The sequence below is a fragment of the Apodemus sylvaticus genome, chromosome 2 (assembly GCF_947179515.1).
Source record: "Apodemus sylvaticus chromosome 2, mApoSyl1.1, whole genome shotgun sequence".
Taxonomy (NCBI): domain Eukaryota; kingdom Metazoa; phylum Chordata; class Mammalia; order Rodentia; family Muridae; genus Apodemus; species Apodemus sylvaticus.
In genome coordinates this window covers 31,945,233-31,964,689 of record NC_067473.1, presented here as the reverse complement: position 1 = coordinate 31,964,689, position 19,457 = coordinate 31,945,233, and the positions used below count along the sequence as shown (strand labels likewise).

The 19,457-nt window shown below is 39.6% G+C and overlaps 1 protein-coding gene across 1 annotated transcript in view; it reads left to right on the top strand.

Moving 5' to 3' along the window:
• Positions 1-19,457, top strand: part of Col28a1 (collagen type XXVIII alpha 1 chain) — a 175,086-nt gene that overhangs the window by 70,971 nt on the left and 84,658 nt on the right. Inside the window, exons 17-23 of the mRNA XM_052173229.1 lie at positions 306-374; positions 1,439-1,507; positions 6,040-6,111; positions 6,833-6,901; positions 10,602-10,673; positions 17,753-17,821; positions 18,362-18,430. Of these exons, the coding sequence (XP_052029189.1) occupies positions 306-374; positions 1,439-1,507; positions 6,040-6,111; positions 6,833-6,901; positions 10,602-10,673; positions 17,753-17,821; positions 18,362-18,430 (489 nt within the window). The remainder of the gene's footprint in view (positions 1-305; positions 375-1,438; positions 1,508-6,039; positions 6,112-6,832; positions 6,902-10,601; positions 10,674-17,752; positions 17,822-18,361; positions 18,431-19,457) is intronic.

Here is a 19,457-nt window from a genome sequence, read left to right as displayed (position 1 = left end):
TCACTCTATAGATCATGATGCCCTCAAACTCATAGAGATTGTCCTCTTACTGACTCCCAAATCCTGGGATTAAAGTTGTTTACTGGAAGCATGAGATTTACTCCATGTATTCGTGTGGGCTAAGTGAAATCTCCCTTACTATCATAGAAGGAAAGGATGTGCATTGTACTGAAGCAATGGGATTTGGTTAGAAGCTTCCAGCTGTCCAGTCAATTTGTAATGGGGAGCTAAACTTTCACTTTAAAGGACACAAGACTGTTCTCTGTGTCTTAATTTCACTAACATTTAAAACTTTTATTCTGAAGGGGATCCAAGGTCCAACTGGTCCACCTGGCCCACAAGGACCCCCAGGACAAGGCTCACCTGGTCCTAAGGTAATTTTCTAAATGGCAGAGATGTTTAGTACATTTATAGTTTAATTGTTGTTTATGATTAATGTTCAATGACTCTGCAAAAGAACAGATGGAATTAACATGAAAATCAGAGCATTCGATACTGGTATTATTAATGACTTAGTCTAGCATTCTTTTTGCTTTAAGATGCTTTTATTTGCATAACCTTTATTTATATATTGTTTATATTTTTAATTCTCGAGAAGGTGCAAATAGGCAGCTTTCTCTGGGCTGGTGGGCTTGCATTCGCATCAGTATTCCCACAGTGGCTTCAAGTTCCAGAACCTTAAAAAGATGGAGACAGGATAATCTAAAGAGTAAGAGTTTACCTTGAACTTTGGAATCAGATTATCCCTTCATTTGGAATTCTTTTTCATCCCTTGAGAAGAGGCAGTTATTATGTAATTAGCTACCATCCATACACTTTCAAGAATCACTCTTCATTGTTAAATAAATAGATAAATAAGTAAATAAGAAAGATACGTCTCAGAGATGCTTGCACACCTTCGAGCACACAAATAGAAAGAACGGTATCATTTCTACCCTTTAGATTCATTTATTTGTTTGTTTTGGGTGTGTGGGGGAAGAAGAGATGATTCTGTGTAGATTAGGTTAGGCTCTCACACTTAGGATCACCCGTGTCTGTCTGCCTCCCTAGTGCTGAGATTATAGGTGTGTGTCATTTGAGGTTTTACTTGGGGCTCACCACTGAGAGCTCAGGATGGTCTCTGGTTGTTGCTCTTGGTCGGAGAGTACCTGGGCTCTCCATGGGAATGTTTAACTGTTAGACAATGTAACTATTTTTTCAAGGCGTCCCTACAGGTATATACCACATGCCTTTATTTTAAGTCAAATGCAATAAAAATCCATGTAACTGAAGGGACTTCACATGTAACTAGCACTGTGTCTGTGCATGTGTGTATGTTTGTGTGGATTAAATATAATGATCATTTTACTTTGTTGATATACAAAAGTTCTGTGGAAATCAAAGGCAGGAATGTATTACTTTTATTTTGCTTCAATATTTAATATTCTTTCCATCCCAGGGAGAAGTAGGCCAGATGGGACCCACAGGGCCTAGAGGACCAATGGGAATTGGAGTACAGGGTCCAAAGGTGAGTTGGTTGCTTCTAAGATGCTGCTAATCCATTTACAATATACAATGTAAGGTTTTGTTCACACCTGAATGCAAGGAAGAACATGCATCCACCATCTAAATGTATATACTTTGTTTCTCTTAACTTTAAAATGTGGCTAGGAAGAAAAGTATAATTATTATTTGCTCAGTTTTCTTGGTGTTTCTTTTGGAAGTTGTTATGAAACTCCTGCTTCCCTCAGGTCAGCAACCTTGTTCATCTTGCTTGTTATTGGATGCCAGTTTTGACAACCTGTGTACCTCAAATACTGCTGAAGGGATGAATTGCTATTTGCTATATACCCTCCATAGGCTCTGTACTTAACCTGGGGATATATAGACTCTAGTGAGCTACACTGAGCTATGAACTTCTCCTTTGTTTGGCTGTCATTGGCAAGAGTCTTTTGGGTAGTAGAAGAATATATCAGATGTAAGCTTAAGAAGAACATACATATGACATATATATAAAGAGATGATCACAAAAGACCCTAACATTGTGTTATTATTATTAGTGCATTAATAAAGCAATAAAAGGTGTCATTTTTTCATGGCTTTGATATAATATATACTATGTTAAGTGCTAATTATGATATATGTGTGTGTGTACACAGACATAAATTTATACATATGTGTACATGTATAAACATGTAGTATGCAATTTATATGTCAATTTAGAGAGACAGTCCACAGTACATTAATGATCATCAGTTAGACCACCTAGGTTTAAATTCCGCTTTTTTCAGTAATCTTAAGGTTCTCTCACTTAAGTAATCTTAAGAACCTCACTGTATGACAATATCTCATTTTATGTTCGCCCTCTTTCCTGCTTCTTCTGTCTCACCTATACTCTGCCATAACCACATTTTCTTTTGCATATGCTAGACTTGTAAAAACCACACAAAGGTGCTACTGAAAAGTCATAGAACACCCAGTCCCCTGTTTGGGTGCTGTGGGAATCCTGTCTCGCATGGACACCACGTCACCTCTCCTTATTCACAGCATAGCCTCGTATTAACTGAAAAAAAATTGAAATATACAAAAATACATTTCATCATTTTAAGTTTTATTCCCTGCAAACTAAATGAACATCATCTTCACATATGCTCGGTGGGCCTTCCCTTTTCTCTTTGTAGATTCCTGTAGATCTTCAGTACGTGATGCTAGGTGTTCACTGTTAGAGTTCCTTATATGTCTGGATAACTAAGGTTTTTTTTGGGGGGGGGGCAGGATTACAAATATCTTTCCCTAGGTTGTAACTGTCATTTATCCTTTTAGTGTCTAGTTGACATTTTGATGTGTTTCTCTCATTTTATGTCTTGTGCTTTTGAAATGTTATTTTAAAACACCTTAAAGTCTCCCATTGTTTCCTGAAAATTTTATGCTTTACTTTGTAAAGTTATCTTTTATCCACATGGACTTAAGCTTTGTGTGTGTGGAGGGGGTCAGTCAGTATGAGGGATCTGGTTCCTATACTGACTGACCCCCGCCCCTACACACAAAGCTCATATTGACAGCATTCCCCATATAGACAATGTGTCTCTGTTTCACTGTTGAAAATACTGGTTTGTAATCACGCCCATATCTTTTATCAGTTTACCTGTATACGTTAACAATAATCAGTGTTTAGATCTTTAATCTCTTCCCTATGTCTATTTGTATTTCTATGTACTATTGCCTTCCTGTCTTGATTCTGCCGAATTTAAAATATGTTTTATCACTGGAGATAGAGCTCAGATGGTAGAGTGCTTGCTTAGCATGTGGAAAGCCCTGGATTCGGATCCCAGCACCATATAAACCTGTGTGGTAATACATGTCCGTAATCTGATATATGTAAAAGCCTTTCTCAAGGGGGAAAACATAACATCACATAACTAGAAGAATACTCTTGTCTTTCTTTCATTCTAGCACATTTTATGATTAGGTTAGGTTGTCAAATTTAATAAAATATCTTATCGAATCAACAGATCAGCTATTGAGTTCTTACAACTGTAGAGTAAGGATTTCTAACTTTTAAGGAAAATATTTTCACTTATTCTATAAATATTTTTACCCCATGAAGTCATTCCCATGCTCCCCAAAGAAATCTTGGCAGTATATGAATTATTCTCTTTCCAAAAACTTCTGATTAGCTACTTCAGGCACTTGGCTTGTTTTAATTTTTGTCATGTTGAGTTTTATATGATGTCACTCTGAAATCTCTTACTACTTCTGATTGATGTACTTATTACTTTTCCTTTTACCTAAAATTAGATTATTTGATAAAAACAAAAGTGCATGATAATTACTATAAATCTTTGAAGTACTCCCTTAGGTCAAAGAAATTCTCTTCTATTTCAACTTTTACCAGTTTTATTTATTTTTAATAAGTAATGAATTTCAGTCAAGTTCAATAGCTACTAAAGTAGTTGTAGTAATTTTTCCTTTTTAATTGATATACTGATATACTGATAGAGTTTTAATCTGATATACTGATAGAGTTTTTAGTTGTTGAAGTACTTCTTTTTTTAAGTAAACACAGCTTTTTTTTTTAGGTAAACTCTTTATGTAAGGTAAACATGGTATTTTCTTTTTAAGGATACTTCACTCCCTTAATCTTTCACTGAGGATGGTTCAACCTTTTAACATAACCATTCATAGTGTTGCCTATAATAAATAAGCATGCTTAGTATATACACTTTGATAGATTTAGGCATATGAATGATGGTCTTGAAACTTTGTCATTGACACCAAGATAATAAAGGCATTCATTATTCATTCGAGTTACCAAAAGCCCTTTCCAAAGCTGCTCTTCTACTCTTCCCTAATTTCTATATATTGATGTGCCCACCACAACCTGCTCCATCATTGGCAACTTCTGAGGTACGTGTTGCTTCTTTCCACACAGAATTATTCTAATATGCACTTCATAGGGTGTCTGAATAGTTGTTTCTTTTTGTTGCCAAGAAACCTCCCCTTGCACAAGGCCACAATTTACTTACTCGGTTTCCTGGTGGTAGAAATGTTGGCTATTTCTAGGCTCTCACTGTTACAAGTTACAAACATTTTTTCAAGTGTCTCTGGACAATTCTTTCCCCTTTCCTTGAATAAACATCTAGGAATGAACTGGATAGCTTAAATCAAAATGGGTAGATTTTTGTCTCTTTCTCTTTTGTTTTGTTTTGTTTTTTTGTTTTGTTGTATTGTGTCATGTTTTGAAATTTTTGTATAAAATAGTGACCCTGTTCTCCAAAAATTTGAAGCTTTAGTGGGGCTTGGCTAGGGCGCCAATGAGAGCCTTGCTACCTGGGAAGAAACTAGAACAGTGATTTTCAACCTTCCTGATGCTGTGACTCTTTAAGACACTTTCTCATGGTGTGGTGAGCCCCCCCCCCCCAAACCATAAAATTATTTTGTTGCTATTCCATAACTGTTATTTTGCTACTGTTATGTATTGTGATTATCTGATAAGCAGGATGTCTGATATGCAGGATGACCTACAGGTTGAGAACATTGATCTAGAGGCCTTCAATCACTAGATCTGTTCACTAACAGCATTGCTACATTAGACTTAATGTTTAAATTGTAGAAGTTAGGTCTTGGTTCTTCCTCCCAGTCCCACACTCCCAGAAATAAGACTCAGATTCAAAATATGTTTACAAATACCGTGGCTGTATAGCTAGGCTCTTCTCTCCTTAGATCATGACTAAGAAAACCATTTGTTTTAATCTACGTTCTGCCATGTGGCTGGTTACCTGTGCTCAGGTACCATGTGTTTGTCTCATTGCATCGCCCACCTGGGTCTATCCCAGAATTCTTTCTCCTCTCAGATGTACCACCTTCCAATTCCTGACTAAGCCATGAGCCATAGGCTTTTGAATTGATGGGTAATCCATACAATACACAAGGTAGTCTCTCTAAAATTAGCTTTTTTTAGTCCAATAAAAGACTTTTTTTTTTGAGTGGATATGACTATGCCCTAAACAGGGTGTCCTGGAAAACTAGAAATCTATTGTCTCATAACACTATAGGCTACAAGTCTGAAATCAAGATCTCTATAGCCATGCCTTCAATAAACCCTACAGGGAAGAATCCTTCCTGGCCTCTTTTTGGCTTCTCACTATGGTTGTCAGTTCTCAGCATGCCTAGGCTTGTGACTGCTGCACCTCTTCCTGTTTGCCTCTGATGTCTCAGACTTTTTGCCTGTTTTTATAGTGCCATATCATCTTCCCATCATGATTCCAGTCATACCGAGCTAGGACTTACCTTAATAACCTTTATACCTAATAAAATAATACCTAATAAAAATAGACCCTATTTCCAACTACATTCACCTCTTCAGGGCTATCACAATTCAATCCACTCAAAAGACTAAAAAAACAGAGGTATTAGATAACTTCCCCAAAGTTGAGAAGTTTCATTGCTAATCACATTTCTTTGTTCAGAGGCGTTTCTCCAATATAGCCAATACCTCAAAATGAGGTCCACTTTAAGGATATGTCATTTGAAATAAAATATTATTTTTTTATCCACCAGGGGGAGCCAGGCACAGTGGGGCTCCCAGGACAGCCCGGAGTTCCAGGGGAAGATGGAGCCTCTGGAAAGAAGGTAATCTGAAGTTTTTTTAATAGAACATCAGTGTCAAAACCAGTGGGACCACACCAGCACCACGGGCCTCCAAGACCTAAGGTTAAACTAGCAGGACAAACAGTGTCTGTAAGAACGACCTTTCTTTGCCTTTACCCAGAAAGAGTCTGTTTCCTCCACTGCCCTGGTGGCCCACATGCTTAGTTCTGGCTGGTTTGGGTCTGGGCATTTCCACTTTCTTCCATAGTTCTGGAATTCACATCAGTTTAATCTCAAACAAAACTACCTCTCATTCTCCAAAAGAGTGAGTCTGTAGATGCATCTGGGAAGTTAAGGCTATTGTAAAGATGTCCTCAACTATTTTGTGTTGACATTTGAAATACTCAGTTTTTAATAAAACTACTGAAAAATAGCAGATGGTGAGGTGGAATGACTTTCTTGTTGAAAAAAAGAAAAATCTACTCAATGTGAGCGAAGATCCAAAGGAAAGAGAGCTTAGCGCTCTGGAAATCGGCTGAGGTGGGAGTTCTCTGTGGTATTTCAGCTGCTCTGGTTAAAGGGGAGTTTAATATTAATTTATTCATTGATAAGTTTCCAATTTAGTTCTGAGATAACAACGAAGGTCTGGCGTGTTTTTTGGGCGGGATCCAAGTCAAATTCCCTGGCAATGAGAGGAGACACAGGTGGGTTCTGCATTTTGTTCTTCATGAGCCAACTGAGGCACTGGTGTCCTTCCCTCCAGGGAGAAGCTGGGCTTCCAGGAACAAGAGGCCCAGAAGGAATGCCTGGGAAAGGACAGCCTGGCCCCAAGGTATGCAAATGACAGCTCACAGGAAGCAGCTGTTCCTGTGCTGGTCCCCAGTCAAAAGAGGCAGTTTAAGAGAGATCTGACTTTCCAGCCTCTGGCTATTATAAATAGGGCTGCTATGTGTCTTTGTTACATGCTGGGGAATCTTCTGGGTATATGCCCAGGAGTGGTATAGCAGGATCTTCTGGAAGAGAGGTGCCCAGTTTTCGGAGGAACCGCCAGACTGATTTCCAGAGTGGTTGTACCAATTTGCAACCCCACCAACAGTGGAGGAGTGTTCCTCTTTCTCCACATCCTCACCAACATCTGCTGTCTTCTGAATTTTTAATCTTAGCCATTCTGACTGGAGTAAGGTGAAATCTCAGGGTTGTTTTGATCTGCATTTCCCTAATGACTAATGAAGTTGAGCATTTTTTAAGATGCCTTCCCGCCATCTGAAGTTCTTCAGGTGAAAATTCTTTAACTCTGTACTCCATTTTTTAATAGGGTTATTTGGTTTTCTGGAGTCTAACTTCTTGAGTTCTTTATATATATTGGATATTAGCCCTCTATCTGATGTAGGGTTGGTGAAGATCTTTTCCCAATTTGTTGGTTTCTGATTTGCCCTTTTGATGGTGTTCTTTGCCTTACAGAAACTTTGTAATTTTATGAGGTCCCATTTGTCAATTCTTGATCTTAGAGCATAAGCTATTGGTGTTCTGTTCAGAAACTTTCCCCCTGTACCGATGTCCTCAAGGGTCTTCCCCAGTTTCTTTTCTATTAGCTTCAGAGTGTCTGGCTTTATGTGGAGGTCCTTGATCCATTTGGATTTGAGCTTAGTACAAGGAGACAAGGATGGATCAATTCGCATTCTTCTGCATGCTGACCTCCAGTTGAACCAGCACCATTTGTTGAAAAGGCTATCTTTTTTCCATTGGATGTTTTCCACCCCTTTGTCGAGGATCAAGTGGCTGTAGGTGTGTGGGTTCATTGCCAGAAGCTGGAAAGAACCCAGATATCCCTCAACAGAAGAGTGGATGCAAAAAAAAAATGTGGTATATATACACAATGGAGTACTATTCAGCCATTAGAAACAATGAATTCATGAAATTCTTAGGCAAATTGATGGAGCTGGAGAACATCATACTAAGTGAGGTAACCCAGACTCAAAAGATGAATCATGGTATGCACTCACTAATAAGTGGGTGTTAACCTAGAAAACTGGAATACCCAAAACATAATCCACACATCAAATGAGGTACAAGAAGAACGGAGGAGTGGCCCCTTGTTCTGGAAAGACTCAGTGAAGCACTATAGGGCAAAACCAGAACGGGGAAGTGGAAAGGGTTGGGTAGGAAAACAGGGGGAGGGAAGGGGGCTGATGGGACTTTCGGGGAGTGGGGGTCTAGAAAAGGGAAAATCATTTGCAATGTAAATAAAAAATTTATTGACAAAAAAAAGAAAAAAAGAATAATACAGAGGCAAAAAAAAAGAGAGATCTGACTTACATTCTTGCTATGTCAAACATTTTGCATCTTGCTTAAAATCACAAATACTGTCTTGTGAGCCTTTGGAAGAAGGCAAGCATATATTATTCTTCATCTTTATTTTCCTACGTCCATCTTAAACTCCAGTGTAGGGAAGAACACATGTTTTCTCAATGAATGGTCAACTGATATTTAAAGAAAACATAGGAAAGGAAAAGAATTCATAAGACACATTGTTAGAAATGGAAAGTACATAAAGTTTATTAAAATATTTATAAGTTTTCACATAATAGAAAGGCATATCACCTCATTAAATGGCATTTGGTGGCAGGGTTTGTAGCTTAGTGAGAGCTTGTGCTTAGCATAGGCAAGGCCATGAAGTAGATTCCTAGTATAAAACAAGTAAGTAAATAAAGTCACATTACTCCCTCTAGAAATGCTACTTCAATAACATCTTTGTATGTTGAGGTGAGAAGATATGAATTCTCCCCTAGGATGAGACCTTTGAATAATATAACATATCACCTCTAAGGTGCCAGAATTCCTTCTTGGGCAGAGGTATCAATCACACTGCATATATACTAGTATTCTATTTATAATTCTGTTAAAATACAGCTAATTGGCCTTGTAAAAGTATTAACTAAAGTCAAATCCTTAACCCTGAGAAACTGAAATGTAAAAAAAATATAGCTAATTGGCCTTGTAAATGTATTAACTAAAGTCCTTAACCCCGAGAAACTGAAATGTAAATATAACAGTACAATTTTAGCCACTTGAACCTATCAACTTTTTCTTCAAACAAGAAGAACAACATTTTTCGAAGCATGATGCGTTTAGAAATACTGGCCTATTAATAATCAGAAGTGAGAAAATGGGGAAGGGTCGTGTCTCTGCAAGAGATTAGGATATGAGGTGGCTGGAGGAAGTCCTCAGAAAAGCAAGAGCACATGAGCCCTGAGTGAGGAAAACCTAATAGAATGGTCAACAAAGCAGGGACAAAATCAGCACCAAAATGCTTCTGTCGACGAGGAGAGCACAGAGCAAATTATAGCAGCACTCTATGACACAGCCCAGGCTGTCCTTGGGAGGTGCTGGTGGTTAGTGGCATGTGGCTGTGCGCCTGTTGTGTTCTGAGATGGTTGAATCAATACGTGCAATGTACTCTCTGGAGTTCATTGCATCATTGTGCATGCAGTGCAAGGCTCTTTGATCTATAGGACATCCTTTTGTGGATGTGCTAGTGTGTGGCTTTCAAGGTCTAGTCTCTGGATCCATTAGGTCAGCATCACCCATGAATATTTGACACGCAGATTATCAGCCCCTCATAGAGATGACCTAAATCAGACAATTCTGGACATGGGATTTAGAAATCTTTGCTCTACCAAGCCGTCCAGGTGATTGTGATGCTTGTTTGAAAACTGTGGCTAAACCTGGTGTACCAGCAATGTGCCAATCATCTCAGCCGCAAACTTAAGGAGAGATTCCTCCACTGATGTGGGCCTGCCTCTGGACATAGTACCTCCCACTACAGCCTTATTGAAAGAGAGAGGGAGGGAGAGAGAAGGAGGGAGGGAGAGGGAGGGAGAGGGAAGGAGGGAGGGAGAGAGAGACAGACAGACAGAGACAGAGACAGAGACAGAGACAGAGCGAGCTCTAAGGCTGTTGAGGCCTTGGTGGAAGGGAGTAGAATTCTTCATGGCCATGGGAACACTGCAGCACTGCTGAGCATAGCAGTGCTGGGAAGCAGCAGGAGACAGTTTCCAGCTCTGCTGTAGGTTACTGCTTGAGTATCTTCTTACCAACAAAATTATGGGCCTTCTTTTATAGAGTGAACTAGACTCCCCACTGAGGAAGAAATGGGGCCCTGATTTTGAAAAAAAAAGTCTCTTTTAATGTTTTTAAACAGAAAGAGCATGAAAGTTGAAAAGTGGGATAAAAACCACCTCTTTTCTGAAATGCTGAGTGTATCAGAATCATCTGTGCACAGGACAATGGGGCAGAAGACTTGTAAATCCAGACGAGAGTTCTCTGAGATTCAGAGCTTAGATGTGACGAACATCAGATCATTTTGAATTAATGATAAAGACTGAGCGCGGTTCTGAGGCGCTTTCACAAGCCTTGGGTGGTCAGGCTGTGCTCAGGCCCCTCTCTCGAAAGCTGAGGCTCTGATGTGGAGCTGCGTGGCTGGAGGATGATGTGTTAATGCGACCTCTCTCTTTTTGTAATTATTCTGTCAGGGTGATGAAGGGAAGAAAGGGAGCAAAGGAAACCAAGGACAGAGGGGGTTTCCAGGACCTGAAGGGCCGAAGGTATGCTTCTTGTATTCTCATCTGTGCTTCGGGGACATGGTAATTGTGTCTGGTTTTAACAGAATATTACATTTCCACTTCAAATTTGATTACTCGTTTCCTTCCCAACAAATACACAATAAAAAACCCCAAGAGGAAAATGTCTTTAGACAACTTTCCATTCCAGATCATAATAGGATAGAATAAAGAGATCTCACGATGTACCTAATTATCTGTGCTTCTGGGGGACAATCAGACTGCCAGTCCTCTCTAGGAATTACCAAATATTGAGAAACTGGGGTGAAGAAAGGTAGGACTATAGCACATCCCTCCCCACCATGTCATTTTGCTAAACAGTAAGTTCAACATTGATTGACAGGCATACCGAAGAGAAGCTTTGGAAGGCCTGTCCCACCCTGCTCTGCTTTGTGACATATGAGCCAGTCACTCCTATGGCCAGAGAAATGGTGACAATACAGAGTAATGGTGAGAAGACACAGTCAGAGACCGCTCTCGACAGTCTCTGGTATTCAGCACACAGGAGTTACTCTGAGAGAAAAATCAATGCTGTGAAATGGACGATAAGGGTCTGTGGTCCACACTGTCTAGCGCAGGGTGCTGGGGGGGGGGGAGTAGAGAGAGAGTGGGGCAGGCAGGAAGTGAGGCTTAGTGAGAACATGGTGTCGCTGATGTCAGCACATGTCAGGAATGGTAATCCTGAGAGTTTATGTCTCCAGGAAGACGCAGGTTATCAAAGACGAGGTGAGAATATTTAAAATTCAAATGAAGAGAAAAGCAAGTTTCTTTTCAGGTTTTTATTAGGTTTATTAATTTTATCTTATGTGTGTATATTCTGCCTGCATGTATGGACGTGTACCACATACATGACTAGTAGCCTTGGAGGTCAGACAAGGGCATCTGATCCCTGGAACTGTAGTTAGGCACATAGTTAACTGTGAGCTACATGTTGATGCTAGAAAAAGACCCCAAGCCTTCTGTAAGAACTGCGAGTGCTCTTAACTGCAGGTCCACTGCCACAGCCCCGAAAAAAGGTGAGTTTTGAAAGCTAGTGTTGTCAAAATAAGACAGCAACAAAACAGGATTGCCTGTAGAGCCACGATTGGTCCCTTGCTCCGTGTCCATCACCGTTGTGGGAACTTGTTAGAAAGCCAGGCGTCTCGGTCTTTTCCCCCAGTGTCTCTGAGATTTGGATTAAGTAGATTCTTGGGGACAGACTCGGGGATTCATGTTTCCTCAAAGGTCACAAAGTAGTTCAAGAAACACATCATAAAGAATTGTCACTGTGAAAGAAATACATTTTATCAGCATTAACAAAAGGGTGTGCTTTTTCAGGCTTCGGCTCCAGTGCCCTGGGGAGCAGCACCCACTTTGGGAGCCCCGAGCTGTGGTCAGGGGCATGAGAACAGCCAAGCGCCCTCGGCTCCTCGGCCGACGTCGTGCAGACTCACGACGGCAGTGCAGCTGGCCCGCTGCAGTGTAGGGTAAACACTAGACATGAAGAGTAGTTTAAGGGACTAACTAGTGCTTGCCAAAGGGGCCTGAGAGGGAGGCTGGGCCAATACCATGTGGACAGCCCCGCACTGTTTTCCAAAGATGCTCTTAAAGTAGTAGTCCTCATTAACGGAGCTCGCCTTCACCTGGCAAAGCTCGTCATCACGGGCTGCATGAAGTCCAAGGAAACGTTCCCATTTCCTACCATTGACAAGCTACAAGAGAGCGAAGAGGCCTTTACACCAGATGACAGCTGTCCATACGGGACACCTTCTCCAGATGAAGAAACTCTCAGAGCCCAGGGCTCTGATCGGTGCTGTGATCCTTGAGTTCGCAGACCGTCTGGCCAACGGAAATGTGGAGGATGTCTTGCAGCAGTGGGCATGTGAAAACATCCAGTACTACAACATCCCATACATCGAGAGTGAGGGCTCTGACACCACCGTTGACTGATGATACTCAACTGTGCTCTGGATGTAGTCGGTGCTAGTTAAATACATGAGATAAGTTTGCAAATTCCAACTGGTTGTTAAACCATGTCTATGATATTAATGTAGGGATGCTTATGATGAAATATAATTTTAAGCAGTTCTACTATTTTAACATCAATGTATGTCTGCTTGATCTCAAATTTTGATCACAGAAGACGTGGAAAGAGGTCTTATACCACCCAGCCATTAGCTGTCTGTCATACCATGCTCTTCCTAGGGCAGGAATGACATCACCAAAGAAAATGCTCAATAAAAAGTTCCTGAGTTCCAAATGGTTATTTTAAGAGGTTGACTTTAAAATGACTATTTTTTTTTGTTAATTTACACAAAAAAGGCCCAGAACATGAAAAAGGAATTTCCTTAAAATTCAAAAAAAAAAAAAAAAAAAGCAAGGAACAGAACTCAGTCATAGTGATCCACAAGATGTGTGTTGTCAAAATCATTTGTGTCAGGGACTGCCCACTTCCTGACACCTATAACCTACCTTTAGAAAACTCCCAGTGGAGAGGGCTGCCTTGAATGTGGTTCTCTGTAGGAAGTCTACTTTTGTAGATGGAAAGGGTAGCAGACTCAGGGTTATGCCACAGCTGTTACTGGGTGATTTAAACTTTGCATGTTACAACCTTCTTTAAAAGATAATTTATAGAAGTCATGACAGTTTATCACATTGAAAGAAGAATCTCTTTGGTACCTTTTATTCAGAAGATCTTAAAAATGACAGAAATTTAGTCTGCAAGGTGAAAATTTGAGCCTGGTTTTTATGGCTAACAATGTTTAAAGAACTCACTGCAGTGCTGGTACAGGGGTGGATGTGTAGATGGTCCAAGAGCACTTGCAGTTCTCTTACACTCCTCCCAAAGGGAGCACCCCTGTGGTATTTAGCAGTCGCTTGTGCCCTCAGAACACTCTTAGCCACCTACTCTCCTCCTGAATGGAGAGCTTGTGTAGGTTGTAGCAGTTATGCCCACGGAATACTTTTAGCCATATTGTAGAAGTATTTTAAAACAACTATCATATGCTTTATTTTTTACATCTTAACTGTTTAAAGCTCAACATTGACTGACAGAAGACTTAGAACAAAGTCAATAGAAGAGGACTGAGTGTCTAGAATTATCACCAAGCTGTGTTAAACACTGAGTAAGAGGAAATGGGGCCCATCTATAACAGTCCTTCAAGGATATGGTTTATCGGCCTTCATGAAATCCAAAGTCGTCGAAGAAAGGCTTTTGGTATCATTGTGAACTAAACAGGCACTTGATTTTATCCATAGTGGGAAATGCTGCCTCTAGTTTTAGAGTAATACATTGAAACATAATTCAAACTGTGTGAATTCTCTACGTCTTAGGAGCAGAGAGGCTGTTAAAATTAGTGACAGCTATCGTTTAGTTTTCTTTCAGATATCTATTCTTTTAGTTTCACTAAACCCTGGGAGTCAGAGTGCTCCACCATGCACAGTGCTCCATTACACTGGTGATTGCACAATTTACAGAACTGCAAGCAACTACTCCTACTCCTATGCCTTCTTTAGTTCATGGAGCAGTTTAGTTTCTAATGCCTACACTGATGATTCAGGCAAAATTCCCTAGGTCATTCAATTGGTTTCTCATATAAAGATGTCTGTTGCAAAGTTTCTTGTTATTTAACAAATATAATTAGGTATATAAAATAATATATATGTGTTGGTCAGAACATGAAAATATAGTCTACACAGAGATATTGGCAAGTGGGTATGGGTTGAGCATTTCAACTACAGGTTTCTTCTTTGTCCAAGAGTGGAGCCTGCCCAGTCCACATCTAGCTAGACATCTACTCCCTATTTCACAACTATAGTTTAAGCAACTATGATCAATAGTTTCATCACAAAAGCAAGCACTGTCCCCTCACTCTGAGTTAGGCTATATATATATAATATATATATATTAGGTCTCTTAGAAGATTGATATATAATATATATTTGATATATGAATATTATATATATATATATAAATATATAATCAATCTTCTAAGAGACCTACTTTAAAATATGTAAGAACTGTATATCAGCCCATGGACAAGGGACAACAAGGCTTACAGAGTAAGCAGTGGGTAAACCGTGTGTGAAAGAACAATTGAACAAACTAGATGGTATCAGGATATTGTTTGACCTGGATGAAAATTAGGAATCTTTCGTGAGGAATCAACCCTTTTTCATGTTCAAAAAAAGGAGCCTCATTTGAGGTCTTTCAGTAAGGAGGAGAGAGGAGTGAAGAGGAGGGACCCATAAACAGGACACTGAACAACTCATTAGCCCTGGACAGGGACATGTGGAGCACCAGTCTAAAGGATCATGACCTCCCAGTGGCCACTGCAGAAGTAGATCAGCAGAGGAAAACATGTCCACTTCCTCACTTACTGAGACTTTTAAAATGCCTGTGCGTTGCACGGCTTCTCCCTGCTGTCTCTTTGGTACTGTTGCCTTTTGATTACAGGCCTTGGATACTAGAATCCTCCCATCTTAGCTGCCTTACCAGTTCTTTACAATCTACCTATGGTCATTATCACTCAGAGCACAATTTTGAAGAAGACAGACATGATTATCTCAAGCCCAAAGGAATTTCTATCAAGCTGTCTCAAGCACTAAAATATCTATATAAATAGATATTTCATAGAGCATCTATGTGAAATGACCCAGCAAGCCAAAAGTGTTTCTTCCTTGGAGTCATAAACACTAGCTCTAAAGAATTAGCCAGCACTTTAGTCCCAAAACTCAAGTTTTGTTGGCAAACTCCCTTCACTGTATGAGTTAACTCTGAAGTGGTATTTTTTTTCCCAAATATTTTTGTGAAAATCGTTCTTTTGGTTTTTGCTTGCTTTGGGATTTTTATAACTATAATAAAGGTCTAATTGCAATGAAAAAAAAAAGGTGTTACTTTTTTGTGTTGTGGATAATCTTATTCAAAGTAAATTTGGTGTTTGAATAGAGGATATGTCAAAGATGAAGAAAACTGCCATATTTTAAAGTGTAATGAAGCCTTTTCATGGTTTAAAATATGTCTAGAAACATAATTTTTATATTAATCCTGGTTTTAGTACAGATTTATTAATTTATATATTTGTGCGTGTACATGTGCCTGCTGTGTGTGTGTGTGTGTGTGTGTGTGCGCCATGGTGTGTGTGTGTGTGTCATGGTGTGTGCGTGTGTGTATGTGTGTGTGTGTGTGTGTAAATCAGAGGACAACTTGTGGAAGTCAATTTTCTCCTTCACATGGATTTCAGGGATCTAGCTCAAGTTGTCATCGCAGTTAAGAGCACTTGTAGTTCTTACAGAAGGCTTGGGTTCTATTTCTAGCATCAACATGGTAGAATCCAAGACTCAGCAAGAGTCTTTACCTGCTAAACCATTCACCTATTTTTAGTGGAAAGTTTTAACTTACTATCATACTGCTCATTTGTCAGAAGATTGGATGTGGGTTAATCTGTTGCCAGAGCATGAATCATGTGTCATGTGCTGTAGCCACAGATTTGTATTTAAGGATGAACACACACCTGCTGTGGCATAAAGTAGGTCCCAGCAGGCTGTGCGCTCAGTTAGTAGGCTGTACCTACTATAGGAGAATTCCCACAGCAGAGGTGTCAGCTGGGAAGACCAACATGTTCCTCCTAGAAAAATTGGGATGATTCACTTCATGCTACTGAGATTTAAGAACACATATATCTGGCAAAGGAGGGATTAGTCAGCGAGCTGAGATCCTTGAAGGATGAACCGAGGCATGACATAGAAATGGTTCAGTTCCCGAGACAAGCCTCCACCATTTTTATATTGTTTTTTTTGTTTGTTTTATAAAGGTCCAGATAGAACATAGTTCGGCTTTGTCTGCCAAGAAGCAAAATTGAGTTTGTTGTGTAGGCACTTAGATTATAACTGCTTGAAAATGTGCAAACTAGTCTTTAGCTCAAGGCTGTCAAAACCTAATGTAGTCTGACTTTGACCCATACTTTGTAGTTTCCTCATTCTTATTCTGGAACAGTAATTTCCAAATTTCCGTGATTACAGACACCTGCCAGTAAAATTTTGATCACATTCCAATATAAATTTGTTCATATTTTAGTTATAATTTTAATGTATAAACCACTTTGCTAATATTATTTAAAATGTTATGTAAATAACGTAAAATATAGTTTTGTAAATGAAAATGAAAACGTATTAAGTTGTGATATTTTCTTATTTTCTCTCTCTGCCCCAGTGGATCAGTTTGAATACCTTGGCATATGTAGCAACACGTGCTTTAGAACAGAATCTCTCAAAGTGTGTTAACCACAGTTGTGTCAGAATCCCCAGAGCTGCTTGTAAAAATTCATATTCCTGGACCCATCCTTTAGATCTATGAGGTCTGGATTTCTGAGGCATGTAAGTGGGCACTGGATATTTAGAAACATTACCTGCAAGTATTAGTATCTGAAGAACATTGATCTAGAATCAGGTGAGACATAGACATTGCTGTTTTGCTTCTTAAGTCTTGGGGACTCGGAATTAGAGAAAATGGAGGCAGAAGGAGAACTTGATAGAGGGAGGGTAGGAAGGTGGGAAGTAAAGAGAGAGATGTTTCAATTTCCCTATTCAATTTTTAAATAAAATATATAATCTGTTTCTAAAAAGGGATGTATACAATGGAATACCGATATTACAGGAGCCATGACAATAAAAGCAACAAAGAAAATGGTTTATAAATTATCCATGTGCTGTAAAACTTATGCTGGAGGCTATTTCTATGATTAAATACAAGATTTTTTTTCTATGCGCTTCTTGGAGTACAATATAAAACATGGGCATCACGGATTACTTCATTTTTATTAGCCAGTAAAAAGCTACACAAGAGGTAAAAAATTCCTACTAGTCAGGAATTAATTGAACACATTTATTTAAAGGCACTGAGAACTTGCAGGGTAATAACTTCAGCAGTGGTTTACAAAGGCTGTTCCAATCATTTTCATATTCACACTTATAGAAACAGGAGTTTGAATATTCTGAAATATGCAGATATTTGTTTTCTTTTCCTCTTATAATTACTGCATATAGCTTCTCTGCTTGAAATGTAACAGCTTTTCTGGTTTTCTCAGGGAGAACCAGGCATCATGGGCCCCTACGGAATGCCTGGACCATCAATTCCTGGACCATCTGGACCAAAGGTATATGTTCTTGGTACTCTTTTAAGTTGGGAGGAGATACATATATAGTTTTATGTCACTGATGATAGTTCTAGTAATCTAGAAGTTTAATCTGGGAAGACCTTAAGAAACAGTCATAGATAACCAGGCTCAAAGCCAGACTTCTGATTCCTGACGCTAAACTTACCATGTTACCCTGTGTTCCTTCTCTCAATCCCCAGGCCTCAGTACATGTAAGAATGTTGTTACATTTACAGGAGAATCTTCAAGGATCTGTAATCGAAAAGTCTGGAGGAAAAGATGCAGTTTTAAGAGAATTCCCAGGCATTCTTACATCTAAATATTTGGGTCTAATTGTCGCATATTATTTTAGTGAGTTTTCTCAGACACCTATAGAAACATTTACAGGCAGGCTTATTAACTCTTCACTTGACTCAAATATGTCTGAAGGGTGAGATGGACACATTAAGTTCTTTACACGCTGACGGTCTATTTTGACTATGCACTTCTGTAGTTCTTCATGTAACCTAGAGCCTTGTCAATGTTATTTAAAATGGATAGGGAGACCGAGGAGGACCTGGAGTGCCTGGTCTTAAAGGAGAACCTGGACTTTCTGTTCGAGGACCAAAGGTATGATTTATTGATGCTTCCCTTTCTGGAAGGTAGACTTACGGCTGGGAATGTATCAAAGAGATAGAATGCTTGCCTAGCATGGGCAAGACCCTTTGTTTTCTCCCTGCACTTCAAAGCAAAATAAGAAGCAGAAGAGGAGAAATAAGAAGGAGCAGGGGAAGGGAGCAAGACGAAGAGGACTTGCCCCTAATATATTAGCCGGCTTTCTGCCACCATGTTGAAATATGTGTATCATCAATTCATACATTTATTTTGGCCTATGGTTTCAGAGATTTTAGACTATGAATGCCTGTCACTTTTGCTTGAGGCCTGTGATAGCTCAGTACATCAAGGTACAAATACATGAGAGAAGAGTCCTGCTCACCTGATGACAGTCAGTAAGCCAAAGGAGATGGGAAAGGGTTGCAGTTCCAGTATCCGTTCTGAGGAACCGCTCCCAGCTGCCTAATTTCCTCCAACTAAACCTGACACGCTAAGGGCTCCACCAACTTCCTGTACAGCCACAGGCTGGGGACCACTCTTTGAACACATAGGTCTTTGGGGCATGTTCAAGATCCAAGCTTCCTATTTAGTAAGTTAATCATTTACTTATAATATCTATCTATTGATGAAATACATGTGACAAGGCATTTCCATTGGGAAGGGAAAGAAAAGGAATAAGAAACAGGTTTATTTTTCATATATTTAGGAAATATTAGCACTTACGGTTAAGCGTTTGCTGATACAGTCATTGTTAGAAAAATGTTCTTTTTATATCACCAGCATCACAACTGCTCTGGTTTGCCCCACACTGAGGGGTTCCTTGTCACAGAATGCTTTCAGGAATACGATTTTTAAAATCCCACAGGAGCTCAGCCAGGTTGTTCATCCTGCACCTGGGCCCCTGGCTAGGTAGTTGACTCGGGAAATTGTCAAATTTCCCAGGTGAAACTATAGTTGTTATCTTGTTCAGTTCACTGTGGGGACCAGTTCCATGTTGTTTGGTAACTGGTTGTTCACACTCCATGATTTATGTTCTCCATTC